A 27965-nucleotide genomic window follows, 5' to 3' on the forward strand; every position below is an offset into this window, starting at 1 on the left:
TGGATTAAAAATGCAATTGTTAAATAATTTCGATGGACCAATAATTTCAAACATATTGGGATAATACATAAAGCAAACTGGATTTCAATAATAAATACTATTTATGACTTAACATGATTCAAGAATAACAGAAAAATATTTTTTTCTGATATGGGAAATGTCAAATACTAGTTTACAATTCTCAACCACAAATATTCCGATCGTCAAGATTTATAACATCTAGATTTCTTCATATTTGAAACATATTTTAATCATCTAAGAATATTTTTGAATTTATGGCATTGCAATGTGCTCTACAATAATTTAGTTTGCTATTTTTGAGAAACAACTTCTAAGAAGCAGATATAAAAATAAAATGTATAAGTCTGGAGAAGTATAATGCATGCTATCTGAGTGTTGCAAATAATAATATGCCATATAAATTCTATTTATCTTGTAGTTAGTAAATTAGAATACAATTGATATTATTTGAAATGAATAGAAAAATAATTATACCAGAGGACAGAATAATTCCTCCAAGACATGCAAAAGCTTTTTCAAAATGGCAGTAAGATCCAAAGACGTGGGATGTTGACTAGAAAGATGGGCTGCGTCCCAGCTCTGCAACCTGGAGCGGGGCTCTTACGTTAGAGCATCTCTAAGTCTCCTGCTGTGCAACAAATGATGTCACTGGCAAGGGAGCATGGACTTTGGGAGGTTTAAGTTGACAAACACTCTTTCCACAGAAAAAGCATGATTTGAATACTCAGCAGAGGTTTGTTCCCTCTACTGTTCCCTCTACTACAGCCCCTTATTAAAATACATGCCAGAGGAGAAACAGGGCAATGGATAAGAAAGGGAGAATTAGATAAAAAATCTATTATTCATATAAATATACACATTTCATAGTCCAATCAGGAGCAGAATGAATAAACTATAATATAGGTAGTAGATTACCATAAAATAGGGGAAAGAATATGGGACTATCCAACTACTGAACTGATAAGAACAGATACTACACTTGATCTTAGCCAAAAGACTAAGAAGTGATATCCAATTATTGAATGATGAGGATATATTCCCAAACTTAAGCTGAATAAAATAAGACACATAAAATAATACATACTGTATGTATTTATCTATTGTCTATCTATCATCTATCTATCTATCTATCTATCTATCTATCTATCTATCTATCATCTATCATCAAAACTAATCTAAGTTATTAGAAGCTTGAACAGTGGTATCCCTTGTGCTGGGTAGTGACTGGCGAGGAGCACAGTAATGTTTTGCTTCCTGACCTGGCTGATAATTACAGGGATGTGTTCAGTTTGTAAATATCCATCGGGCTATCCTCATAATATGTGCATGTGCAACATGCCAACCATAAAATTAAGAATGAATAGCTTAAATATAAACTCACATATTTTGCTCCAAATCCCATGCACTCCCCACTACGCCACATGTACTTATAACATGCCAGAATAAGCACCAACCGGGAAGGCAAATGAGGCCAGACCAGTGTCCAAGTCCAGAAAGGAACAGTTAGACATTACATCCAGGATCAATTTTAAAATACTAAAGAAAAAATTAATAGATCATCTGTTGTAAATGTTATTTTTTCCTAAACCGTTGTCATGTACATGGGTAACTTCTGGCTAATTAGATATTTTCTCAGGTGCAATGCTTTGGATTTTGAGAAATAGGACCCTCTAAACAGATGTGATTCTCAAAAGTAAGCATTTATCAGCATCCCCTGGAGGCCAAGTTAAACACAGAGTGTGGGCCCCACCCTAGAGTTTCTGGTTCAGTGGCTCTGAGCCGAATTTGCATTGCCAACAGCTGGCAGGTGACCCTGATGCTGTCTTCTGGGAACACACATTGAGAACTGATATTCCAGGAAAGAAAAAAAAAATCAGTCATATTAGGTAAGTTTGGGAATCACCTTTGTATTTCTACTAGAAATAAAAATGATATCAACTACTCTGAAGAGAAATTGCAAGAAATAAGGGGATACAAGTAAATACTTTGGCACAAAATCGGTGCAATATGAAAAAAAGCTGGTATGCATGTTTATTTTTATCTCTGGGCCTTCCCTTGTTTGGAGTCTGGAAAGTCTTCAGTAGGTGGAATTGACCAGTTCACTTAAATTCAGAGGCCTTCAAACCTCGCTGCACATTGCAACCTCCTGGGGAGTTTTAAAATGCCCATCTTTGGGCTGTTTCCCAGACCAGTTAAATAAGGATGTCTCCAGAGTGGGACCTAAGCATTAATGATTTTTAAGTTATCCAGGTGATTCTCATGTTCAGCTAAGATTGAGAATCAATGTTTTATTTCCACCAACTTTGCCTGTTTACTATGTTCCATTTGCTGTAAAAACAAAAAAACAAAAAACTCTTTGGGCATTAATATAAATGAAATCAAGTTGTTGACTTTAAGGGTGTTATTGTTTAGTCAAGGGGATCTACTCATAAATAGACATGTTGGATATAATGACAAAGACATTAAGATGAAAATATAAACCAGATGCTAAGAAAGCATAGAAAATGGCCACTTCCTTTTACCCAGAACTTTAAGAAAAGTTTGCTAGAGGTTCTGGTTTATTAATTCATATATTAATGTTTCGTTGTTGTTGTTTTTAGTAACACTGTGCTAGGTACTGTGTCAGACAATTGTAGCTGTGATAAATTTTGTAAAGGGGATGGAGAGGACCATGAAACTTAGGATAGCAGTTTTCACTGAGTCAGAGAAGTCTGGAATGGCTCTGACATTTGAAGAAAAGTATGATTAAGTTGACATCTGAAGAGTAAGAACAAGTTATCTCTATGAAAGTGAGGCGATGGGGCAAGATTTGCTTCAGTAGTGGAAGCCCCATAATGGGAGGGGACATGGTGTTTCCAGGGACCGTAGGAAACCCCAAAATGCTGAAAGCAACTGGGGAGTCATGGGAGGTGAGGCTGGGAAGACAGGCACGGCCTTGTAGGTTGTGTTAGGACTTTTGATCTCTATCCCAGAAAGCCTTGGGGAGATTTAAACAGAGAATGACAATCGGATTTCTTTTCATAAAGATCAGTTTAGCCTGAGTGTGGGAACTGATTAAAAGGCATGAGAGTGATTGAAGGAAAACTGCTAGTGGGCTGTGACAGTCTCTCAAACAAGAAATAATATAAGCACATTACACCTCCATGCCCAGAACTCTTTTTTTATTTGAAATATATTTGATATTTAACACTGTGTAAATTTAAGATGTTCCACCTGTTAATTTGATATGTTTATATACTGTAACGTGATTGCCATTGTAAGGATAATTAGCACCTCTACCATGTTACATAATTATCCTTTCCTTTAAGTAGTTGGAATAATTAAGTTCTAGTCCATCAAGTTTGATAATTATAATACAACTAGAAGCCCGATGCACGAAGATTTGTGCAAGAATGGGCCTTCCTTCCTCTGGCTGCCGGCACCACCTTCCCGCCTTCCCATGCTGCCCAGAGGCTGGGGCAGTGTGGAATACCTGTATCGTCACCATGGCAACAATGCAAGCATCCTGCCCCGCCCCCGGCTGCTCAGCGCCTGCATATGCAAATTAGCCTGCCATCTTTGTTGGGTTAATTTGCATGGTCATTCTTCATTGACTGGTGGGCGTCGCAAAGGTACAATCAATTTGCATCTTTCTCTTTTATTAGTGTCAATACTGTTGTCTAAGTTTATTGTGCTCTGTGTTATATCTCTAGGGCTTATTTATTACTTGTTCTAAGTTTGAACCCTAAAAAGCATCTGTCCTGTCCCCCACCTGCCATACCCTGGTACCCCCATTTTATTCTCTATTTTCAAGAGTTTGGCTTTTAAAATCCACATATAAGTGATATCATGTCTTTCTCTCCAGGACCTGTCATTCATCCTTCCTTCATTTTTTAGTCAAGAGTGCAGATGTGAGGATTCAAGCAGGAAAACTCCTGCTGAGCTATATTAATCAGTCTTCATATTGATGGTCACAAGCCAGAGAGAAAAAAAACACTGAGTGGATCTTCTTGGTCAAATAATATAGTGTTTATTTTATAAATATTTCTCTTAAATATTTGTTACATCCTAAAAAAAAGAGTTGGGTAATCTCAACAATCTGGATATAAGAAGTAGAACTTATTTTTTTTTATTTTTTTGACCTTTGATCATGCAAATGTAACATTTAAAAAACATAGGGAAATGTTAAAGATTATCTGATTTCCTGCTCCTTTCTCCAGTATTTCAGGGGCATGTACCTAAAGGTTTCTGCTTGCTTTGCTTCAGATTCTGTTTCTGTGTAAACAGAGTCACCAACTGAGATGCGACAAGGGTCAGACAAGCACTGCAACCGTGAGAAGGATACTGGGCATAAAAGAACTGAACTGTCAGAGAGATTCCCACCCGTCACTAAGACCACTCAGCAGAGGCAGCCAGGTTTAAGCACCATCACCACCAGTAGACTATCTGCAAGTTGGAATCCAGCCTTTATTTGAGCTTTTCTAGTTCAGCTCATTTGCCTTGTAATGAAGATAAAGACAAATCATATTACAAAGCCAATTTGCTAGGGTGCAGCTATTATTTCCTACTTGAAAGACCTTGGATAAATTTCTAAATCTGTCTGATCCTGCATTTTCCAGTTTTTCAAGGAGATTAACTTTTCTCCTTTCTGAAATCAGGATAATAGCATGCACCTAAAACAATGTATAGTATATATGGTAGCTCCTGTTTCCCCACTTTTATGTATAAAGGGGATAAAAGGAATTAAACACACCAAAATACTTTTAGAGGATGTGTTTGGGTGGTTGGATTTTGTGTGATTGTTTATTTCCATCTTTGTTAATGGGCATTATACACATGTGCACGTGGATACACACACACACACACTCACACACACACACAAGGTAAGCATGACATTTAATTACTCTAAAACTGCCAATAATCCCAATTGCTGCCTTAGTATAAACTGTATAGAATAGAATGAAATTTCAAGTTCTTCTCTAATTTGGGCTTAAAAGATTTATTAAGCCCAAATGGTCAACCTGTGAATAAGTCTGAATTGACTCCTATCCCTCAAAGACAAGGCTCCTCCCATGAAGTCCCATGTTATCTTCACACCTGGAATGTTTTTCTTTCATCTGTCCTCATTTGACCTTCAAAGTCTAGACTCTAGCATATACTTCCCTCTCCAACCTTGTATGTGGTAGATACGTTTGGTCATATTACATCTACCTGAGTCTATATTTCTTGAATGAGCTGATTCACACACACACACACACACACACACACACACACACACACACACACACAAACTTACACAATGTCTATTCCAGTTGTGTACACCTAACAGTTGATGAATAAATAGAATGAGTAATAAATGAAGTGAAATAAGATTGTGAAATTTAGTTTGATCATTTTTTCTTATTAAAATAATCCAGTACTGATTATCATAAACTATTTTTCCTGAAATTAAACAAACAAAAAAACACAAAAAAGAGAGATAGCCAATATTAAGATTTTCTTAATATATTAATTTACATTTTTGGCATTAATTATATTCTCATATAATCTTGACATATTTTGCTCAAGTATTCAAAGTTAACCTAATTTTATACATTATATTCCAGAGCAGCCCTACCATTATTACATTCCCAACAGCAATGTATGAATGATCCAGTTTCCCTGAATGCTGGTCATCATTTGGTGTAATCATTTTTATTTTATTTTAGCCATTCTGATATGAGGGTAGCGGCAACCCTTCTTGTTTTAATTTGCATTTATTTAATGGCTAATGATGTTAACTGCATTTTTATGTTCTTATTTGCATCTGTATGTCCTCTTCAATGAAATGTCTCATGTCTTTGCCCGTTTTCTGATTGTGTGTGTGTGTGTGTGTGTGTGTGTGTGTGTGTATATATTTGTAATTCTTGCGTTTGATAATTTGATATATTCTAGGTATTAGTCCTTTGTTGAATATCTGAATTGCAAGTATTCTATTCCAGTCTGTACCTTACATTTTAACTAGAGACCCAGTGCACAAATTCGTGCACCAGTGGGGTCCCTCAGCCTGGACTGCGGGATCGAGCTGAAACCGGCTCTCTGATATTCCCTGAGGGGTCCCAGATTGTGAGAAGGTGCAGAGGCCAGGCCAAGGGACCCCACCAGTGCACGATCAGGGCCAGGGAGGGATGCGGGAGGTTGGCCAGCAGGGGAGGGACTGCAGGAAGACTCCATGGGGGGGGGTGGCCCATCTTGATCAGTCCCAATCAGCCAGACTCCAGTAGCAAGCTAACCTACTGATCAGAGCTTCTGCCCCCTGGTGGTCAGTGCACATGATAGCAAGCAGTTGAGTAACCTTAGCATATCATTAGCATATTACGTTTTGATTGGTTGAATGGCTAACTGGTCAACTGGGCACTTAGCATATTAGGCTTTTATTATATAGGATCTTCATAATAACATCTTTCACAGAACAAAGATTTTTTTCTTTGTATACACTATAAATTTGATATAGTGTGAGAACTATTTCTATAGCCATAGATCCCAAAGATTTTCTGCTAGGGTTTCCTTAAAAGTTTTATTGATTGACATTTCTACATTTAAATCCATAAATGAGTTTTTACATAGTGTAAGACTTAGGTCAGTGTATTTTTGTATGGTTTGCCTAAGAAAGTCCAATTGCCCCAGAACCATTTGTAGAAAAGACTGTCTTCCTCCCATTAAATTGCTTTTGCACATTTATCAGAAATCAGTTAGGCTTATTTGTATGGGACTATTTCTGGATTCATTATTCCATTTTATTGATTTATGTGTCAATCCCTCTGCCAATGCCACTTAGCCTTAAGTTCTGTAGCTACTGAGACCTGATTAAAAAACACACAAAAATATATTTATTATCAGTTTAATATAACACTTTTCAGTTAAAATTGTTTAAAAATAGTATTATTTTTTAAAAGTTGGGGGTGTTGTATATTTTTATTTACAAAAATCAAGTATTTTTTCTACTGTTACATGTGGTTTTCAAAAATGTAATTAAATAGAGATAACAAAGCAAAATTTGAGGTAAAAAGGCCAGGATACATCATAGAATAAAAATGTCTTTGGTTGCAACCTCCTCTACTCTTCTTTTTCAGTGTAAATTGCTTATTTTAAATAAAAACATAAACTCATTAAAAATATAGCACATGTGTAATTCAAACAACTAAAACCATCAAACAGAAGGTCCTCTGAACTGTGACATTTTATGTGCTCAAAAGCTTTCAATGCATTATATGAGGCTTTCTGCCTTAAGTCTATAAATTTTTATTGTCTGTCCTAAAGCACATAAAACTTTCTTGAATGATTTCCAATCACTTATTTTCCACAGAAACTAATCTGCTGAACTGGCTTTTCAACATTTACTTTGCTTTTTAACAGTGAGAATTACATCTAAGTACCAAATACTCAACCATAGTACTGCTCTAATTGTGCTGTGGAGCTGACATGGAATCATAAAACCCCAATTGCAATTACAATATTTTATTTCTTCAGAATTAATTTCTTGGCTTGCCCCACTTTCAGAACTTTTTACAACCATAAGGCTTATGCTAAAATACCACCAAAAAACACATTCACCATTAACTTAAATAAATGTTCTCACCAGTCCCTTCCCACTATCCACACTGCCATTCAGGGCACAGCCATTAAGAAAATTCCCTAGTGTATACACACATGAAACACTATCCTGAAAAGGTCAATGTTCTCCCATTGTCAGAACAGCTAACATGAAGCACTCCCCTCTGAAAGAGATGGACTTGGAGGACCACTGCACCAGGTACTTGCTAGTCAGATGTGGAAGGACATTGCCTAAGAACTTCTCTTGTGCAATATTGGTCATCAGTGATACCTGCAGCTATAGATAAGCCAAGCTTTCTCTAGATGAGTAGATAACCAAGGAAAACTATAAACGCCAACTGATTGCATCACAAGGAAAAGTTTAACAAAGGAGATCACTTCTTTACCTGTTTGACATCATATGCCAGAAGAACATATTTCAAATCTGGTGAAACTGAATGTCTTGATGCTTTGAAGGTTCCCTATAAACAAAACAAAACAATTATCTATATATATAAAAGCCTAAGCGACCAAACAACCAAACGACCAGTCACTATGACATGCACTGACCACCAGGGGGCAGGCGCTCAACACAGGAGCAGCCCCCTGGAGGTCAGTGCGCTCCCACAGCCAACCTCCTGTGGCCAGCCAACCTCCCACAGTCCCTCACCTGGCCAGCCAACCTCTTGTGGCCCCTCCCCCGGGTCAGCAGGCCCCCCCAATTGTCCCTGATTGGGGGGGGGCACTGGCCAGCCAACCTCCCACAGTCCCTCCCTCTGACTGGCCAGGGGACCCCACCTGTGCACAAATTCATGCACCAAGCCTCTAGTCTTATCTAATAAAAGGGTAATATGCAAATTAACTGTCACTCCACAACAAAGATGGCAGCGCCCATAGCCACAAGATGGCAGCGCCCAGTCCCCTCAGCCCCGCCGCTGGAGTGTCCCATCCTGTCAGCCTTGTTTGCCCCTTGCCAAGAACAGACACCAGCACCCTGCTTAGCCCTGGCCGCAGTGGCGAGCCAGAGAGCAGACAGCAGGGCCTTGCTTGCCACTCATGGAGAGCAGACACTAGGGTCCTGCTTACCTCTGGCCGCGGTGGCGAGGGGCAAGCAGGACCCCACAGAGAGCAGACAGCAGGGCCCTGCTTGCCCCTGGCCATGGCAGCGAGTCAGAAAGCAGACAGGCAGGTAGGTCCACAGAGAGCAGAGAACGACAGGGAATGAGCCTAAGCCGTCAGTAGGACATCCCCTGAGGGCTCCCAGATTGGAGAGGGTGCAGGTCGGGCTGAGGGACCCCCTCCCCCCATTCCTTGTTGCCTCTAGTCTTTAATAACAGAGAGATTAGCGTGCATTTGGATATATACATATTAAAAAAAACCTCATTTCTGTGAAATCCATAAAATTGTTAAATAGGCATTCTCATTCCAGCATTAAACAGGCACATGCATGTATGTATGTGTGATTATACAGATGCATACGAAAATGTAGAGAGGCTATAGTAAACTTTTCATTAATAAAATATTTGCTACCATATCTTTTCTACATGTTATCACTATAAAACTATATTATATTTTCATTATAAGAAATAAAAAGCAAAAACTAACTGAACTTCTTAAGTAACCAAAATGCTTTTATATTTGTATGTTCATCAAAATGAAAAGAAATAGTGACATTATGTGGTATCATGATTTTTTACTGTATTTTTCTTACATTTTGTATATTTATATTGGAAAAAAAAACATATTAAAGACAGATTCTCTTTAAAGTAAACTTCCAGAGTGAAACAGATTAAAATACAAAAAATGCATATATATATATATATATATATATATATATATATATATATGGAAAATGACCCAGTATTTCATTGATTTTGAGCCTATAATTTTATCTTTGAATAGACTTGATGTCAGAAAAAGTTGAAAATAAAATGGAGAAATATATTTAAAGTGGAGAAATGATTTTATTTTAAGTAGAGATTGTATTTAACTTTCTATCTAAAGAGAAGGCAATCAGCCCTGGCTGGCATTGTTCAGTGGTTAGTGTCGGCCTGTGCACCAAAGGGTCATGGGTTCAATTACTGGTCAAGGGCACCATACCTTGGTTGCAGGTTCAATCCCCAACCCCAGTTGGGGCATATGCGGAAGGCAACCAATTGATTGTCTCTCTCACCTCTCTCTCTCTCTCTCTCTCTCTCTCTCTCTCTCTCTCTGCCTTTCTCTCCCTTCACCCCTTCTACTCTCTCTAAAAAAATCAATGGAAAAATATATTCTCGAGTAAGGAATAAAAAAATAATAATAAGTAAAGAGAAAGCAAGCAAATTGAGTTGATGCATCAAAAGCCTACAAAATACAAAAAATTTAAAGTGTATAATTTTAGGCAACCTCCCTCGAATAGAGATACACATCTTAATAATTTTGTACACTTCATATCACGGCAGTTTTCACAAGACTGTGCTCCATGATGAACAGAAAAGGTGAAGTCAAGATTTTCTCATTTAGAAATCCCCAAAACACAATGGACAAGGTAAGAAACTCTGACTACTGAGTATTTGGGAAATTTTGCATGGAATAATAAAAAAAGATATATTTGGCTTTTTATTTCAGGTTCTCGGTACAGAGCTCCTAAAGTACTTAGAATTTCCTGAGCAATAGGAGTGTCTTTTGTTAATCACGAATCCTCTTTGAACATCCCAGGTTTATGCTAATGAATGACTTTAGGTTCTGGCGCTAGATGAGTGGCTAGCTAGACTCTAGAGAGTGCCTGGATGGGGGCTGGCCATCAGGGGATCCAGATCCCTCATTAGAGGATTAGCATGTCCAGTCCTGGAGGTCAGGGAGGCTGGAAGGTCAGGAGATGTTCAGTCACTTGGTCAATGATTTAATCAGGTGCCGAGGTAGTGAGACCTGGATAGCAACTCTGATGGATAAGATTTAAAGAGGCTTCCTTGTCACTAAACATATCAATGGACTAGGGGCATGGCACACCCAGCTCCACAGGGACAGAGATTTGGGCCCTCCGAATCCGCCCTACTTCACCTGGCTCATCATTTGTGTCCTTTGTAACCCAGTAATCATAGTACAACTGACCACTGAACAGCACTGGTTTGAACTATGCCAGTATACTAGTACTTGTATGCAGATTTTCCCCCCAGTAAATATACTTCACCCTTTTCATCCCTGGGTTCAACATTTGCAGATCGGATCAATCAGGATGGAAAACGGTATTTTTGCAATCAAAACTGTAGTTTCTGACCTGCAGATTCCTGGGGATCAAAATGACTGTTTTCTATCCCCACTTGGTTGAATCCACTAATGTGAAGGACCTACTATAGAGTCAAAAGTTATACAAGAATGTTCCATTGAGTCGGGGTTGGCACCCCTAACCACATGTTGTTCACGAATCAACTATATACAACTTTCTGTGAGTTAGTCTGGAGAATTATCAAATCTGAAGAGAGAACTGTCGAATTCATGGTCTGGTTCCGCTGAAAGGCAGGGAACCTGGGAACTGGAGACTTGAAGCTGTTACCTGTAGTGGGGACAGTCCGAAGCCCTTACTCTGTGTGGTAGGCACTGGGTCTAGGTAGTTAGTATCAGAGTAGAATGGAATTGTAGGTCAACTAGGTGGGGTCAGAGCATTGTGGCTGAAATAGCAGTTTAATCTCTGAACCAGGTTGACAAGAGAGTTGAGGTCTGGGAGAAAATACTATGGTGTGGCAATGCTAACATTTAGATTTTTGCATATATACAGGGTGGGGCAAAAATAGGTTTGCAGTTGTATGAGAAACAGAGTTTATTCTTGTATTATTTTTATTAATTATTATATTATTTTCCATATGAACAACTTTAAACCTACATTTGTCCCTCCATGTGCATCCGCCTTGTACAATCCATGTATAAGATATTTAGAAGGCCAGAATAGTCATATAATAATTCATATTTTTTCTCAAAAACAACAACATTTCAAGAGCAATGACAATGACAAAAGCAACAATAGAGCTACCATGGGATCTATCATCTATCATAAGGCTATAAATTGCTTAGATTTTTGCAGTTTTTAATAATCCTCAATCCTCCTCATGACAACACTTATGTGGTAGGTTTCACCATTCTTAGAGTTTCATTAACTTATTTTTGAAAATTGATTTTTAAAGAGAGAGAAAGGGGGGGTGGAGGAAGAGAGAGAGAGAGAGAGAGAGAGAGAGAGAGAGAGAGAGAGAGAGAAGAGAGAAACATTGACTTGTTTTTCCACTTATTTATGCATTCATTGGCTGATTCCTATCCGTGCCCTGACTGGGGATGGAACCCACCACCTTGGCAAATTGGGTTGCTCTTAACTGAGCTACTCGACCAGGACCTCTCTCATTAACTTGCTGTACATTGAAACTTGGTAAACATTAGTCACCTCATTCAACATTATTATAACAGGAGGTGAACGGTTACACAGTAAAGGGAGTTTAACTGTTATTTAAAAATCAGGTAAGCCCTGGCTGGTGTGGCTCAGTTGGTTATAGCATTGTCCTGTATAAAGAAAGGCCACAGGTTCAATCCCAGGTTAGGGCACATACCCAGGTTGTGGGTTCAATCCCTGGTCCCAGTGGTGATGCGTAGGGAGACACATCAATGTCTCTCTCTTCCCTTCCCCCCCTCTCTAAAAATCAATGAATATGTTCATGGGTGAGAATTACAAACAAATAAGTAAATACATGAATACATATCAGTTAAGAGGGCGATGCCATCATTCTGTACTGTGGATTAGAAACTCTAATGCCACAGTTAAACTTTTCTGAAGTTCACAAAGGAACACACATCACAAAAGTATACAGGAGTAATTCCTTTCATAAATCCTGCATTATCTCACCAGCTGGAGCGTCTCTCCCTTCCCTCCAAAGAAATTCCCTGTCTGAAGTCTGAAATATTTCAAGAGAAGTGCTCCTCCCTAGTCCCCACCCACTCTTCTGTGATGTTCCTCACACACATTAACTTCACACGTTCACAGGTGCTTCTGTGCCTCCGGTAACAACACTTTAGTATCTTTTATAGATCCCACAATTATCCAGTCTGGCACTTTATTAATTATCACTCTCCTGCCTCTAGCTCATGCGGGGCTCACGTACTGGGAAACTTTCCAAATATCTTTCCAGGGGCCAAGCTGCTGAACCATCTCTGAATTTAGAGAGTGGTACCCAGGTCACTGGTGCTGCAAAGAGACTTGCTGATAATAACATGTATAAGAAACACATCCTTGCAGCTTAGTCAAGGAACATTGGAAGTCTCGGGCAAATCCCTCCCAGCATAAGCCATTAATGTTATCATCTGCTGCGGCTGGGAAATTAATTCCTCCTAGCAGCCACAGGAGACCTCTGGGTCTATACTCACCCAAATTATAGACATCAATATAGTCTGGTTGAGTGTCAATTTTATATGGCTTCAAATTAGGGTTTTGGGAAATGCATTGTAGCCAATAATGCTGTTATCTGACCTACATATTTAATCACTTCATTACTATTGAAAAAAGAAATGCAAAAATATTATCTACATGTCATTATTGGTAATATTTAACAATGATGCCCACTGGTGTATTTTTTTGATACTGAAAATGGTATCAAGGGCATTAAAATGCATGAAGTCAGCCATCTAAGAATGTTCAATTAAAGTCAAGCAAGGTGAGGATAAACAGAGAAAAATAAACACACAGGTGGTTAACTAAACCAATTAAACAAGGAAGACAAGACATTTTATCAAGTTGAGAAGAAAATGGATGCTTTCATGAAGCTTAGGGAGATTTTGTAATACCCTTTTGCGTATATCATTCTATTTTGCCAAAACTCACTTATTGAACATTCACAATATGACAAGCCCCATAGTAGGCACTAAAAGGGTTACAAAGTTGAGAAACAAAGTCTACTAGAATCTTCTCTATCCCATATTGGGCAAGATCAGACAAGTCCTAATGAGTCCTTTGTTTCTCTGAAGTCCACAGTAGAGCAGGGGCCTAACACCCAAATGCCTTAATGGACTGGGCATGGAGTGAAAGAATTCAGATGTCTGGAAAATTGAAGATAAATGGAGCACTAAGGCTGCCTAAAAGAGGCAGGAGTCCCTCAGCTCCCAATAATTGTTACCTTACAGGAATAGTGTATATAGAATTTTTAGTTTTCCAAGTTTTTCAAGATAACCTAGAAATCATGTTTTAATTTAGAATCTCATGAGCCCTATACTTTTAAATGTATATGTGGGGGGCAGATTCTGCCTAGGGACTGCTAGTTGCTAATTTCTGGTAAAGCAATAACAGCCATAAGAATGAGAGAAGGGACTGGCCAGTGTTGCTCAATGGTTGAGCATGGATCCATGCACCAAGGTTGATTCCCCGTCAGGGCACATGCCTGGGTTGCTGGCTTGATCCCCAGTAGGGGGCATGCAGGAAGCAGCTGATCAATGATTCTCTCTGATCACTGATGTTTCTTTCTCCCTCTCCCTCTCCCTCTCCCTCTCCCTCTCCCTCTCCCTCTCCCTCTCCCTCTCCCTCTCCCTCTCCCTCTCCCTCTCCCTTTCCCTCTCCCTTCTTCTCTCTGAAATCAATAAAAATATTTTTAAAAATATTTAAGAATGAGGGAGAAGAAAGAAGATGATATGGGACTTAAAGAACAGAATGCAGAATGGTATCCTTTTCATATATTTGGTGGAAATGTACATAAACATTTCATGATAGAGTTTTTTCCAGTTGAATAAAATTATAGACAACACTATGAGAATAACCTCCACAAAATTCATAAGTAGCTTAAAAAGTTTCCTAGAGAGCCCTGTCTGGGTTCTCCGTTGGTTGGAGCGTCATCCAGTACACCAAAAAGGTAGCAGGTTCAGTCCCCAGTTGGGGTGCATACAGGAGGCAACTGATTGATGTTTCTTTCTCACATCTCCCTTTCCCTCCGCGCTCCCCCCTGCTTCATCTCTCTCTAAAATCAAAAACATATCCTCAGGTGAGGATAAAAAGAAAAGATTCCTGGAGAGGTGGGGACCAGCCCCATGGGTTCCTGCTGATATTAATGACACATGCATTATTACCTGCATGAATGTGGCAGAACAGATCACTGTTATCATGAATGCTGAAATTTAAAATATATATTTTATTGATTTTTTACAGAGAGGGAGGGAGAGGGATAGAGAGTTAGAAACATCGATGAGAGAGAAACATCGATCAGCTGCCTCCTGCACACCCCCCACTGGGGATGTGCCTGCAACCAAAGTACATGCCCTTGACTGGAATCAAACCCGGGACCCTTCAGTCCGCAGGCCGACGCTCTATCCACTGAGCCAAACCGGTTAGGGCGAATGCTGAAATTTAAAGCCAAGGAAGCAATAGGATCAGATTTGAATTTAGAACAATTACTCTGGTAAATGAGTGGAAAATGAGTTGGATCTGTTGACATCTTAAGGTCCTGAGACATGTTAAGAGGCTATCATGAAAAACCAGGTGATTTCAAGATATTAAGGGAGAAGCAAGTGCACAGAGGAGAGAGGATATATGCAAAAGACAAAGGGATTTAATTATTACATTTGAAGATAGAAAGAAGGATGTGTACAAAACACATTCTGGGTTTTTCAAGGGTTTATTACTCAGTGAATCTTGCTACAGCAAGCTAAGCTGGGAAGAAGCAAACAAAGTTGATTTTTGAAAGTATGTTTTTATTGATTTCAGAGAGGAAGGAATAGGGAGACAGATAGAAACATCAATAATGAGAGAGAATCATTGATCAGCTGCCTTCTGCATGCCCCCTACCAGGGATCGAGCCTGCAACTCAGGAATGTGCCTTGACCAGGAATCGAATCATGACCTCCCAGTTCATAGGTCAGTGATCAATCATGGAGCCAAGCTGGCTGGGCTGTTAATGTTAATTTAGACAAGTGCAATTTAGATGTTTTATGGTTACAGTTCCTTAAAAACATCCATAGGGATGGGATGTACAGGATTTTTGTATAGAAGCCTGGAATTTAAGACAGCTACCTGGGAGTGTCATCATTAATCAGTTATGTGGAGTATGAGGTGAAAGTTTATATCCAATGAAAATCCACCCTCATCAGATAACCGGAGCAAAACCTCTCAAACGACATGCTCAGTAACACTGCAGTTATTATGAGAATTGCTTACTATTACTTTTATCCTTTAAATGTGTGTGTTTTCTTTCTCTTATACTTTTGTTCAACCTGCTCACCTGTTGCAATACCATCACCCTTACCCGCGCCTTATTCATATTGCATTTCTTTAAGATATCATTTTAATTCTCCCCATTACCCTCCCCTGTCCTTTTCAGCTCAAATGATTCATCTGACCTCACATGTATATAATTATATGTGCAATTCATCTGATCATTGATCACTGTTTCATGATTGCTCTTCTAGGTTGTTTGAAATTGCAATTAACATTTTTTATTGCCACAGTAATGTCCCTATTAAGATGCTCCATTGCAATGATTCCCTCTTGTCAGTAACATTATAACTAGAAAAAGAAATAAGATGATGGTGTTCCAAGATGTCAGACATTAAAGTTCATGGCAAGAAATCATTAAACATAAACTTAAATGTCTGAAGTGCCAGAAAATGTAAAATATGCATTTGTATGACTTGCGGCCAAGGAAGGACTGAGCAAGGGAGAAGAATGAAGATGAGGCTAACATTAACACAATTTGGTAAGAAGGACTTGGTTGCCTTAAGACAGATAAACAGCAGAAGCACAGAAGCTGTGTAGTTCAGGTCAGTATTGTTCTAAATCTTGTAAGAAGCTGGTGATAAAAATATATAAAGACATCTCTATTTACTCTCCAGCCCCCCCAAATATACTAGTCCAAACACTTCAACTGGGTAATTCTCTAAGCCTTAAAGTGTAAGTGGGCACATTTTCAACAGTTAGAGAATGATGAAAGCAAGAAGGTAGGTCTTAGTGGGTCCTATGGTCTTTTCTTCCTGCTCTCTCCACTTCCACCCCATCAAACTCTCTCTCTCTCTCTCTCTCTCTCTCTCACACACACACACTGTGTGGACTCTATTCAGAATACACTGGATGCTCAAGGTCAATTAGAATGTGAAGGCCCTATTCAGAGTATGCCAGATATCCAAGGCCACTCTGAGCATGAGAATCTTAATCAAAGTGTTCAAGGTTGAGTTGCTATATGCAGGTGCAAAGCAAGGATGCAGCGATCTATGCACTGCGCAAGCATGCCCTTCTATAACCCAAAAGAGGGTCACTGAGGTCACTATTTGGCAAAAACCTTCTTTTGTCTAGTAGTATAAAATATGATACTGGCAAGCAAGGAGCCAGTTCAGATGCGGCTACTTAGTGAGGCAGCTTAGATGATGGCTGGCGGGGCTGCTTGGTGAGGCTATAGCTTTAAGGATGGCTCCTGTATCACTAGCTCCTACATAGGAGGCTACTGCTTGGTAGGGAAGATGTATTGTTACCAGCTGGTGTGCGGTGTATGGGACTTTGCTTTGAAGAATTGTTTTATCTAGTGGCTCCTTGTTAGCAAAGGCTACTTGGCCAATGGCTCCTACAATAAAGATTCTCTCATACACCTACAACTTCTCATGGCTTCTCCATCTACCACCTGGCGTCCAAGGAGGTCCAGCCCCTGGCAGAGAGGCTTGGACCCATAGTTGGGAACTGAATTCCAACACACACACATTTTATGTTTAACTTATTTGGCTATAACTTCCCTCATTATCAAATTTCATTTTTAATTATCAAATTTCATTTTTAATTGATTGATACCTGAAAAAAATTTTTAGAAAAGACATCTCTTATTCTAGAAAGGTAAAATATTAACTTTTCAAATATGTGATTAAGTATATATTATGAATATGTTAATTTTATTTAATTACTTTTAATAATCCTTTATTGTTTAAAGTATTACATATGTCCCCTCTTTTCCCCCATTGACTCCCTCCAGCCCACCCCACCCTCCACCCCAGACTCTCACAGCCCCATTGTCTGTGCCATTGGCCATGCACATATGTATACAAGGTCCTTGGTTGATTACTTCCCACCCACCCACCTTCCCCCGCCTTCCACACTCTGTTCCCTGCTTCCATGTTTCTGGATCCACTCCATTTGTCAGTTTATTTTGTTACTTAGATTCCACATGAGTGAGATCATGTGATGCTGGTCTTTCTCGGACTGACTTATGTTTCTTTTAGAGTGCAGTCTATACATGGTCATAAAGTAAGCATAAGGAAGGGTTTTAGAAAGCCACTTTTACTTAAGGCGATGGGGACAGGGGCAATGGTTACTCTGCAGTGGATAAAGAGGAAAAGGTGATCAAGAGAAGCCAGAAAAAAAGGCATGGTGTATTCCAAAGATGAGCTGTCTTTCTCTGCCTGGCTTCAAATAAAAGGAAAGGAGAAGAGGCAAGTATATTGTTACTAGTGTATAGCTCTAAACAAAGCCATAACTGTGTTTACATACAAGGAATTTTAAAGTCAAATATTTTATTCATTTTTCTTTCCATGTTCTCTTTTCTTAACTGCCTAATTACTTAGTATAGTGCTTGAATTATATTTCTTTGTAAAACCTACAACATTCACTTTGTATAAACATAGTACATGGCTTATCATTTTTTCTTGGCACTAGGCATTTTATTGATATTAGAATATTAAAAAAACTATGCAGAAAATGCTCTGGTACAAGTCAGTAGTGTTTAAGACTATTGAATCAGTACCTACTAACATATGTAGACTGGCTCACATATATCTTTCTTACTCAATACATGTGAACAGCCATATTAATAGTTTATCGATTTGGTTCATAGGCCATACACTAAAACATTTAAAAAACAATTTTTATTTTTAATAGAAAGTGAAAACTAATGAACTCTGAATTCTATTAACTTTTAAAAAGGGGGGCAGACAAGGTGACTTTGAGGAGAACACTAATATATTTCCACCCCAAAACGTCAATAAATTAGAAAAAATTTGCTGAAGAAAAAGGATATTGCAAATTGCATATTATGCAAATAATTTCTTTGAAGTTCAGTTCTTTTCTAGTCTACTGATTCTTCAAATTGTTTTAATGATTTCTCATCATATTTCAAACATTTCCTCTTAAATGATGCTGTTACATTCAGGTACAGCAGCACTAAAGAATATACCCTATATAAAGAAATTAAAAATTAAGGAAGTCCTAAAAAATTTCACATTAGAGTTTCAGGATAAGTTTTCTCATCATGGCCTAATATAATGCATTCAATCTAATGCTTAGAAGTTAAGACTCCATCAAATAAATATTAGAGAGTATGATTTCATAGATTTAAATAACAGAGTTAAAATGTGATATGCATAGTTTAAGCATGTATGTCAGTAATATGATTTTATTTCTGGCATAGGTGAGAAGATGGCAACTGAGAACCTTGCAATCCCTGTATTTTTAAAAAGAAGTGAAAACATAATTACCAATATTGCTTTATGAAAATAAAATTAAAAGTTTTTTCTATGGTCAGAGCCCATTTAAAGTTGGTATGACATGATTAGTTTAGCATTACAACTTGTTGGGGAGCACAAGCAACTTGGTTGGAAAGTTGTGAGGACATTCTGAGAAAAGGGAAGTGTGTGGAAGGCCACCTGCCCTGTTTATCAGAATTCCGACTTAGGGAAGACTTAGGAGAGTGTCGAAGGTGGCGCCCTAATATTCCTTTGACCTTACCAAATAAGTCTGTGCACCTGCAGACTCTGGGTGTTTACTGGAATCCTTATGCTTAATCCCTGGATGCCCTTGCCTAGAGGACAACGTAAACACATGTGTCCTCCCAAGATTACTCACCTTACTGATTGCATCTAAAGATAAAAATTCCAATAAAAGCCTAACGAGGCAGGCAACTGAGGCTGCCTGGCTGCTGTCAGTCAGGCCGCCCCTTAGTCCTCTTCCCCATAGTCAGACTGTGTCAGAGTAATCTGTTCATCTGTCATCCAGGGGCTGCTGGTCAGCCCAAGCAACACTAATAATTCCCTCAAAATAAAGCAGAGGTTAGTTGTAGGGAGCAGCTCTAGGGTCAAGCCTCGGGCTGACCTGTGGCAGGGCCACAAACAAATCCCAGCCTGGAGGGAAGAGCTCTCCTAGAATAATTAAGCCTGACCTTGTAGCTCTCCCTAATTCCTTCCTAAGTAGCTAATGGGCTGTGGAAGGTGCAGCAAGTGTTGCCAAAATAAGAACATTTGTATACAAGTTAATCTACCCTTGTTTTAATCAGACTATAAAATAAAGCATCGACTTGCAGGCTGGGTCTTTTGTGTCCTCATCCAGGCATGGGAGATCCACCGAGCCCCAGCTGTATTCTCTTGTCTGTCTTTTCTCCAATCCTTCACAGCCCCTCCTCAGGTTCACCCTTGGCCGTGCTGGTGTGGCACAGTTAGTAACGAAAATGAATCTTATTTGTTACAGATTTGACATATTCTGGTATGTTACCCACTAATACCATGTTTACTATCTATGTGTTTATTGTCTATCTTTGATAAAATTATTAATATATATATATATATATATATACTCACAAAATATATATACACACACACAGTTATTTTATCTTAATGGACCTTGGGCACATAGAATTAGATTAATTATAACTTTTGGCTTTTGAAATAATGCCATTCACAATAAATTTAGCAAATAAAAATATAGGAGGGCTAGTACAATTTTATTTATTTATTTATTTACTTACTTATTTAAAATATATTTTTATTGATTTCAGAGAGGAAGGGAGGGGGGAGAGAGAGAGAGAGGGAGAGAGAGAGAGAGCGAGAGAGAGAGAAACATCAAAGATGAGAGAGAATCATGGATCGGATGCCTCCTGCACGCTCCCCACTGGGGATTGAGCCTACAACCCGGGCATGTGCCCTGACTGGGAATTGAATCGTGACCTACTAGTTCACAGGTCAGCACCCAACCACTGAGCCATGCTGGCCAGGCCAATTTTAATATCAGATAAACAACAGATATGTTGTAAATAATGGAAGTAATAACAAACCATATAGCCTTGAAAATAACATGAAAAGACTGGAATCTACATATATAAAAGCCTAAGCAACTGTTACAACTGGACGACCAACTGGTAGGTATGATGCACACTGACCACCAGGGGGCAGACATTTAACGCAGGAGCTTCCCCCTGGTGGTCAGTGCGTTCCCACAGCCAACTTCCTGTGGTCGGTCAACCTCCCGCAGTCCCTCCTCCTGGCTCGTCAGCCCCGATCTGCTGGGAGGGACCCCACACGTGCATAGATTCATGCACTGGGCCTCTAGTATCCTATAGTAGTCATGAACATATGTGAATTAGAGTTAAATGCAAATATGCATAAATCAGTAACAGAATGCCGAGTTACAAAGGAAAAAGAAGATGATCATGGACTGCCCAATGCCTCTATTACATGTTCAAGGCCAACTAAGATTAAACATTATGTTACTTAGGCAAAAATATGTACACATATATATGCACATATATATAAATAACTCAGTTTGATATATATATATATACATATACATATGAATGTGTATAATTAGAGTTTTCTGATGCACATGTGCAACCATCATCATATGGTATTTATCTAGGGTGGGACATGTGGATAGCAGGACATGTTAATGTTCTACTTCACACTAAGGACAGCATCTTCCCAAAAGTAAAAACACAATTACACTCCTGCTAACAATGTGTAAGGGGCCCTGCTTTTCACATTCTTTCCAATTCTTGATAATTTCAGAGTTAAGTTTTGCCAGTGAGATAGGAGCAAAACATTATCTCCTTTTTGACCACCATTTTTTAATGTATAAGTTATGTTAAGCATCTATCTACTTAATTATCAATAATAGGTGGTTTTTTTGTTAAAAAAAATCTATTTACATCTTTTTGTCATTTATCAATTAAATTTGATGACCTTTTTCCTTTTTTTACATTAATTACATTAACATTTTCCAGTTAAGTAATGCTTTCCCCATGCCTTTATTTACTTATTTTTAAAGTATATTTTTATTGATTTCAGAGAGGAAGGGAAGAGAAATAGAAACAATGATGAGAGAGAATCATTGATTGGCTGCCTCTTGCATGCCCTACATGGGAGGTGGGGATCGAGTCTGCAACCTGAGCATGTACCCTGACTGGGATTAGAACTGTGACCTCCTGGTTCATAGGTCAACACTCAACCAATGAGCCATGCCAGCTGGGCTCACCATGCCTTTAGTATTTACTACTTGGAATTATTTAGTTTGCTAAAATATCCGCACACTCTAATTTTAATGAGATTATAATAGATATATGATGCAAACCACAAGATATAAAAATTAAGATTCTGAATATGTAAGTCATTTGAAAAACCAGAGAGTAACAAAGCTCAGGTTTTTAGCATTGAACTCAATATTTTTGAGTTTTTAACAGGTGGACTATCACCCCTATATTCAGGATGCATAATAAAGAGATTCTCCAGCCCTAGCTGATTTGGTTCAGTGGATAAAGGGTCTGCCTGTGGCCTGAAGGATCCCTGGTTCGATTCCAGTCAAGGGCACATGCCGGATAAAAAGGAAAAAAGTAATTTCACATTTACTCTCTGGTGGCACAGCACTTTATGTTGGGGAAAGAAAGTCAAATCCAATGGAATGACAATGAAAATAATTTCCAAGTGAATTAGTTTAAGAGTTGAATTGTTACTAACCTTGCATTTGAATGGCCCAAAGCCAAAAGTCATTTCTTGTATTGTTCCCTTTCTAAGAAAAGCTCATGAAGAGTTTCAATACTTTAATGAAATGCTAAGATCAATCCATTTTCTGCACATTTTTCAATGTCCAGATGGAGATTCATTAAGTCTAAAGCAAAAGCTGTTCAGTTTACATGTTTTTATTTTTCCTCCCTTGTATTAGTTTATTTCACTTGAAATACTGAGGAGAATTTTTTTAAAATATATTTTATTGATTTTTCACAGGGAGGAAGGGAGAGAGATAGAGAGTTAGAAACATCAATGAGAGAGAAACATCGATCAGCTGCCTCCTGCACATCTCCTATTGGGCACATGCCCTTGGCACATGCCCTTGACGGGAATCGAACCTGGGACCCTTCAGTCCGCAGGCCAACGCTCTATCCACTGAGCCAAACCGGTTTCGGTGAGAGGAGAATTTTAAGGGGTACATTTCTAATACCTTTTAAGGAAAATATTCCCTCTATCCTTTATTAAGTAGGTATTTACATCTGAATGGGTTCATTATATATAGTTACTCACAACTCCTCCTATTGTTCCACCTTCCCTAACACTCATCATTCATTCCTTATTCCACCTATTAATAATAGATACAAATCTAGTAAGAGATTTGAAATACAAAAAAATCTTTTCCTTGAACTTAACAAATGGTGGTGAATGAATAACTCCATTAAGGTTCAAGCTAAGTAGAAATATTTAAATGAAAAATATTGCTGATCATGAAAATCTCTTGCTAAGTCCCAATCTTCGAAGCTTATGCAAAGAAACTCATAGAAGAAATATGAACCAATTGCCAATGCACATATAACAAGATGATGCTTAATTTCACTCAAAATTAGATAACTGCACATCAATATAACAATTAAGTGCCATTTTTCATCAGCCAAATTGATAATAATTAAAATGTTGACAATACTCAATGACAGCAATAGTAGACTAACAGGCGAAATCAAACACTATTGGTGGACCTGATTAATGCAATTTGATACAGCCTATTAAATTTCAAATTGACCTTTCCTTTGATCCAACAAAACTGCTGCTATGAATTTAGCACACAGTATATTTCAAAAGAGGTTGCCTAGTGTATTTGCAGGTATATAAAAGAAAATAAATAAATAGTAGTTCAAGGAAATTCTACATAGTCATTGAATGATATTAGAGGAAAACAAAAGGGTTCATACAAAAATATTTTCAATCTACATTATTAAGTGGATAAAGAGTGCAGACCACCCATACTGTTGAAATTAAACACAAACACACTTGAGTGTATATATTTTAAATATATTGCTTATGTACAAATTAAAAAAAAACATACAGACATATTTTCGGAGAATATTTTACTGGTACAAATATGGACATACTATCTTCAAAAGGAGTATGGAGTGATATGGAGGGAAACTTTTGTTTTCATTATATATGCATGTGTACCAGCTGTGTCCAATAGAACTTTCTGTGATACTACAAATGCTGTGTGTGTACATTTCCATTGTGGTAGCCACTGGCTTCATTTATCCACTTAACACTGAAATGTGGCTGGTGTGACTAAAAAATTGAATTCCCAATTTTATGTAATTTTAATTATTTTAGCAATAAATGTTAATAGCCACTTGTGGCTAGTGACTTTCATATCAGATATTTCAATACAGTCTTTATATTTTAAGCATATGTTTTAGTATTCTGTTCTTAAAAATGGCAATGAGGGAGATTAATAAAACTATTTATATTCTTAATTTTACTATATTTTATAAAATACCAATTAATGTTAATAATTTATAGGATATATAAATTATGGATAGAGTGGGACATAACCAAGGATAAAAAAAGAAGAAAGCCATATATTTTATAAATAAAATTAACAAGAAAGCTCTGATTTATTTAGTACTTATAAAAAATAAATGTAAATGTTTGCTTTCCTAATAAAGAATAATTACAATATATATTTGTTTGCCTTGTTTTTTAGAAAGAATTACTATATAAGGGTATATATAAAGATGAAAGATTACTCTGTGTATATGTATGAATTAAATTTGTATTGAATATTTATTTTATTAAGAATATAATGTGATTCTAAGCAATTTTCTTCTACAATAAGTACTGGCATAGTAGTGTCTGGGTATAATGGTGTGCATACATTTTCTCATTTGGCATGAAATATAATTCTACCTCTTTTTTAGGTAGAAATGCATACATTATCATAATATAATATCTAAAATTATGATGCAGTTATATATCATCTCAGCTATTTTTATTCCTTAATATTTTTTTATTTTTTTAATATATTTTATTGATTTTTTACAGAGAGGAAGGGAGAGGGATAGAGAGCTAGAAACATCAATGAGAGAGAAACATCGATCAGCTGCCTCCTGCACAACCTCCTCTGGGGATGTGCCCGCAACCAAAGTACATGCCCCTGACCTGAATCGAACCTGGGACCCTTCAGTCCTCAGGCTGACGCTCTATCCACTGAGCCAAACCGGTCAGGGCCTTAATATTTTTTAAAACAATAATATACAACAGGCATATTTTTTCTAGGTTTTCTTTTAATGCTGTTTAAGTAAGTTCATTCACAATCATCATCAATACCCTAATAAAAATGGATTCAGAATATATGCATTCTGAATGACATTTTAAAAAGTAGAATAAATAAAAGAGATCCTATTTTAGGTAGTCCAGGAGTCTAAAGTAGTATGAAATGGCTCATAATGGCAGATGATAGAGCTGATAGAAGGTTAGGATTTTTATAACAGTTTCTCATAATTCATGTAATTACCTTAATCACTAATTATCTGTACTAATGGTTGTATACTTGCAATTATTTAGTTAAAACAAGTTACATATTACCTAAAAAAGAAAAAAAGAGAAAGAAAGAAAATTATTCAATTAAACTAAAAATAAACTATTATACTTACTGATATTAATTGGAAAATCACTTATACACCTTTAAATTTTAGTAAAACTGAATGTAGCATATGCTATGTATATAAACATATAAAGACAGTGAATAGTAAGAGAAAAAGTAACATTTTTCAAAAAATAATGACTCAATTTTTTTCAATTTGTTAAAAAATGTTAATGTACATATCCAGAAGATCAACAAATTCTAAGCAGAATACATTCAAAAAGATTTTCCTGAAACTCATCATAGTCAAATTAACAACAAAGACAAAGAGGAAACCTTGAAAATGACAAGAGAAAAATGACATCACATACAAGGGATCCTCAGTAAGATAAACAGCTAACTTCTCTTAAGAAACCATAGATGTCAGAGAGAAAATGACATATTCAAAATACTGAAAGAAAAAACTGCCAACAAAGAATTTCATATTGAGCTAAACTCTCCTTCAAATATCATGAAGCAATTAAGTCCTTCTGGATAAACAAAAACAGAGAGCATTTGTTGCTACGAGACCTGTCCTGCAAGAAACACTAAAGAAATCATTCAGGCTGAAATGCAAGGATACTAGACTTTAACCTGAAGCCACTTGTAGAAATATAGTGGCCCTGTAAATATAACTACATAGATATTATAAAAAGCACTTTGTAACATCTATCCCTTTTAGAAGACAGCTCATAAAAAACAATTACAAAAGTATGGAGATAGGATTATCTATCTATCTATCTATCTATCCTATCTAATAAAAGAAAAACATGGTAATTAGCTGTACATCCGCTACCCTTCCCATTGGCTAATCAGGGCGATATGCAAATTAACTGCCAGCCAAGATGGCGGCTGGCAGCCATGCACTGAAGCCAACAGGAGGCCTGCTTGCTCCAGTGATGGCGGACTCCAATGTCCCCCGCCTGACTTGCCGGCCTCTCAGCTGCAACTCTAAGCAACTATGTTGCAAATATAGAAGCTAAAAAAACCCCAGAAACCTGCTTTAGTCAGCCGAGCTTCAGCCAGCCGGACCGCAACATTGTATCAAATACAGAAGGTAAACAAAGGCCAGAAACCTGCTTTCAGCAGCCTAGGCCTCAGAGCTAAAGCTGGCCCAGAATAAAAAAAAAAAAGGAGCAGTTGGGAGCTTCAGTCACCCGCCAGCCTGAAAACGGCCCTCAGCCCCTCACCCAGACTGGCCAGGCACCCCAGTGGGGACCCCCACCCTGATCCAGGACACCCTTCAGGGCAAACCAGCCGGCCCCACCCGTGCACCAGGCCTCTATTCTATATAGTACAAGGGTAATATGCCTCCCGGCACCGGGATCAGCCGAGCCGCGACGCCTCCTGGGACCGGGATTAGCAGAGCAGTGAGGCCTCCCGGCACTGGGATCAGCGTGACAGGGGCAGCGACCAAACCCCCTGATCGCCCTGCGGCTCTGTGTGTGACAGGGTGCAGCGCCACAACCCCTGGATCGGCCCTGCTCTGTGGGTGATAGAGGGTGGCACCCCAACCCCCCGCCCCACTGGCCCTGCTCTGTGTGTGATGGGGTAGAGCCATAACCTCCCCATCGGCCCTGCCCTGAGTGTGACAGTGGCGGCGCCCCAACCCCCTGATCGGCCCTGCTCTGTGTGTGAGCCCGACCAGGGGCTGCACCTAGGGATTGGGCCTGCCCTCTGCCACCCAGGAGCAGGCCTAAGCCAGCAGGTCATTATCTCCTGAGGGGTCCCAGACTGCGAGAAGGCACAGGATGGGCTGAGGGACCCCCTCTCACCCCCGAGTGCACAAATTTTTGTGCACCAGGCCTCTAGTCTATCTATAAAAGCCTAAGTGACCATTACGACCAAATGGCCAGAATGACCGGTTGACCAGTCAGTATGATGCTCACTGACCACCAGGGGGCAGACACTCAACACAGGAGCTGCCTCCTGGTGGTCAGTGCACTCCCACAGGGGGTCACTGCTCAGCTAGAAGCCGGGCTCATGGCTGGTAAGCGCAGCTGTGGCAGCAGGAGCCTCTCCGGACTCTGCAGCATCGCTATCCAGTGGCAGCAGCAGGTGCAACGGGTAGGGATGAGCACGAGTGACGTGGCCTTGGCTCTGGTTCTTCCCTGGCTGCCTGCCACTTGGCGCACTCCTGCATCCCTCAGGGGATGTCTGACTGCCTGTTTAGGCCCAATCACCGCAGGCAAGGCTGCTAGGATCAGGCCTAAACCGGCAGTTGGACATCCCTGAGGGATCCCGGATTGCAAGAGGGTGCAGGCCATGCTGAGGGACCCCCCCACCCTGTGCACAAATCTGTGCATCGGGCTTCTAGTACTATATAAAGATATAACCTGTATGACAATAATAGTGCAAAAGAGAAAGATGTGTGGGGACATGACATGTGGGAATATCTTTGTATAGTATTTCCATTTAAAAAAAAGTACCAATTATAAACATATATATGCACCTAGTAACAGTGCCCCAGAATACTTGAAGCAAAAATTGACAAAGTTGAAGGGAAAAGTGGACAATTCAACAATAATTGAAAATGTCATAACCCCAATGAATAGAACAACTAGATAAAGATCAGCAGAAAAAGGAAGAAAAAAAAAGAAGAAAGAAAGAAAGAAAGAAAGAAAGAAAGAAAGAAAGAAAGAAAGAAAGAAAGAAAGAAAGAAAGAAAGGAAGAAAATACTTGAACAACATTTTAAGGCAAGAGGTTCTAACAGACAAAAAATAGAATTAGAAAACATTCTGATAAAATGCATATGGAGTATTTTCTGGGCTAGACTATATATTAGGC

The 27965-nt window shown here is 38.6% G+C and overlaps 1 protein-coding gene and 1 pseudogene across 2 annotated transcripts in view; both read right to left on the reverse strand.

Moving 5' to 3' along the window:
• Positions 1 to 27965, reverse strand: part of DPP10 (dipeptidyl peptidase like 10) — a 478664-nt gene that overhangs the window by 307909 nt on the left and 142790 nt on the right. For both annotated transcript variants that reach the window (XM_006101524.1, XM_023765017.1), the window contains one exon: positions 7980 to 8054. In XM_006101524.1, the coding sequence (XP_006101586.1) occupies positions 7980 to 8054 (75 nt within the window). The remainder of the gene's footprint in view (positions 1 to 7979; positions 8055 to 27965) is intronic.
• Positions 920 to 1030, reverse strand: LOC111828459 (annotated as a pseudogene).

The sequence above is a fragment of the Myotis lucifugus genome, unplaced genomic scaffold (genome assembly GCF_000147115.1).
Source record: "Myotis lucifugus unplaced genomic scaffold, Myoluc2.0 scaffold_370, whole genome shotgun sequence".
In the NCBI taxonomy this organism is placed as follows: domain Eukaryota; kingdom Metazoa; phylum Chordata; class Mammalia; order Chiroptera; family Vespertilionidae; genus Myotis; species Myotis lucifugus.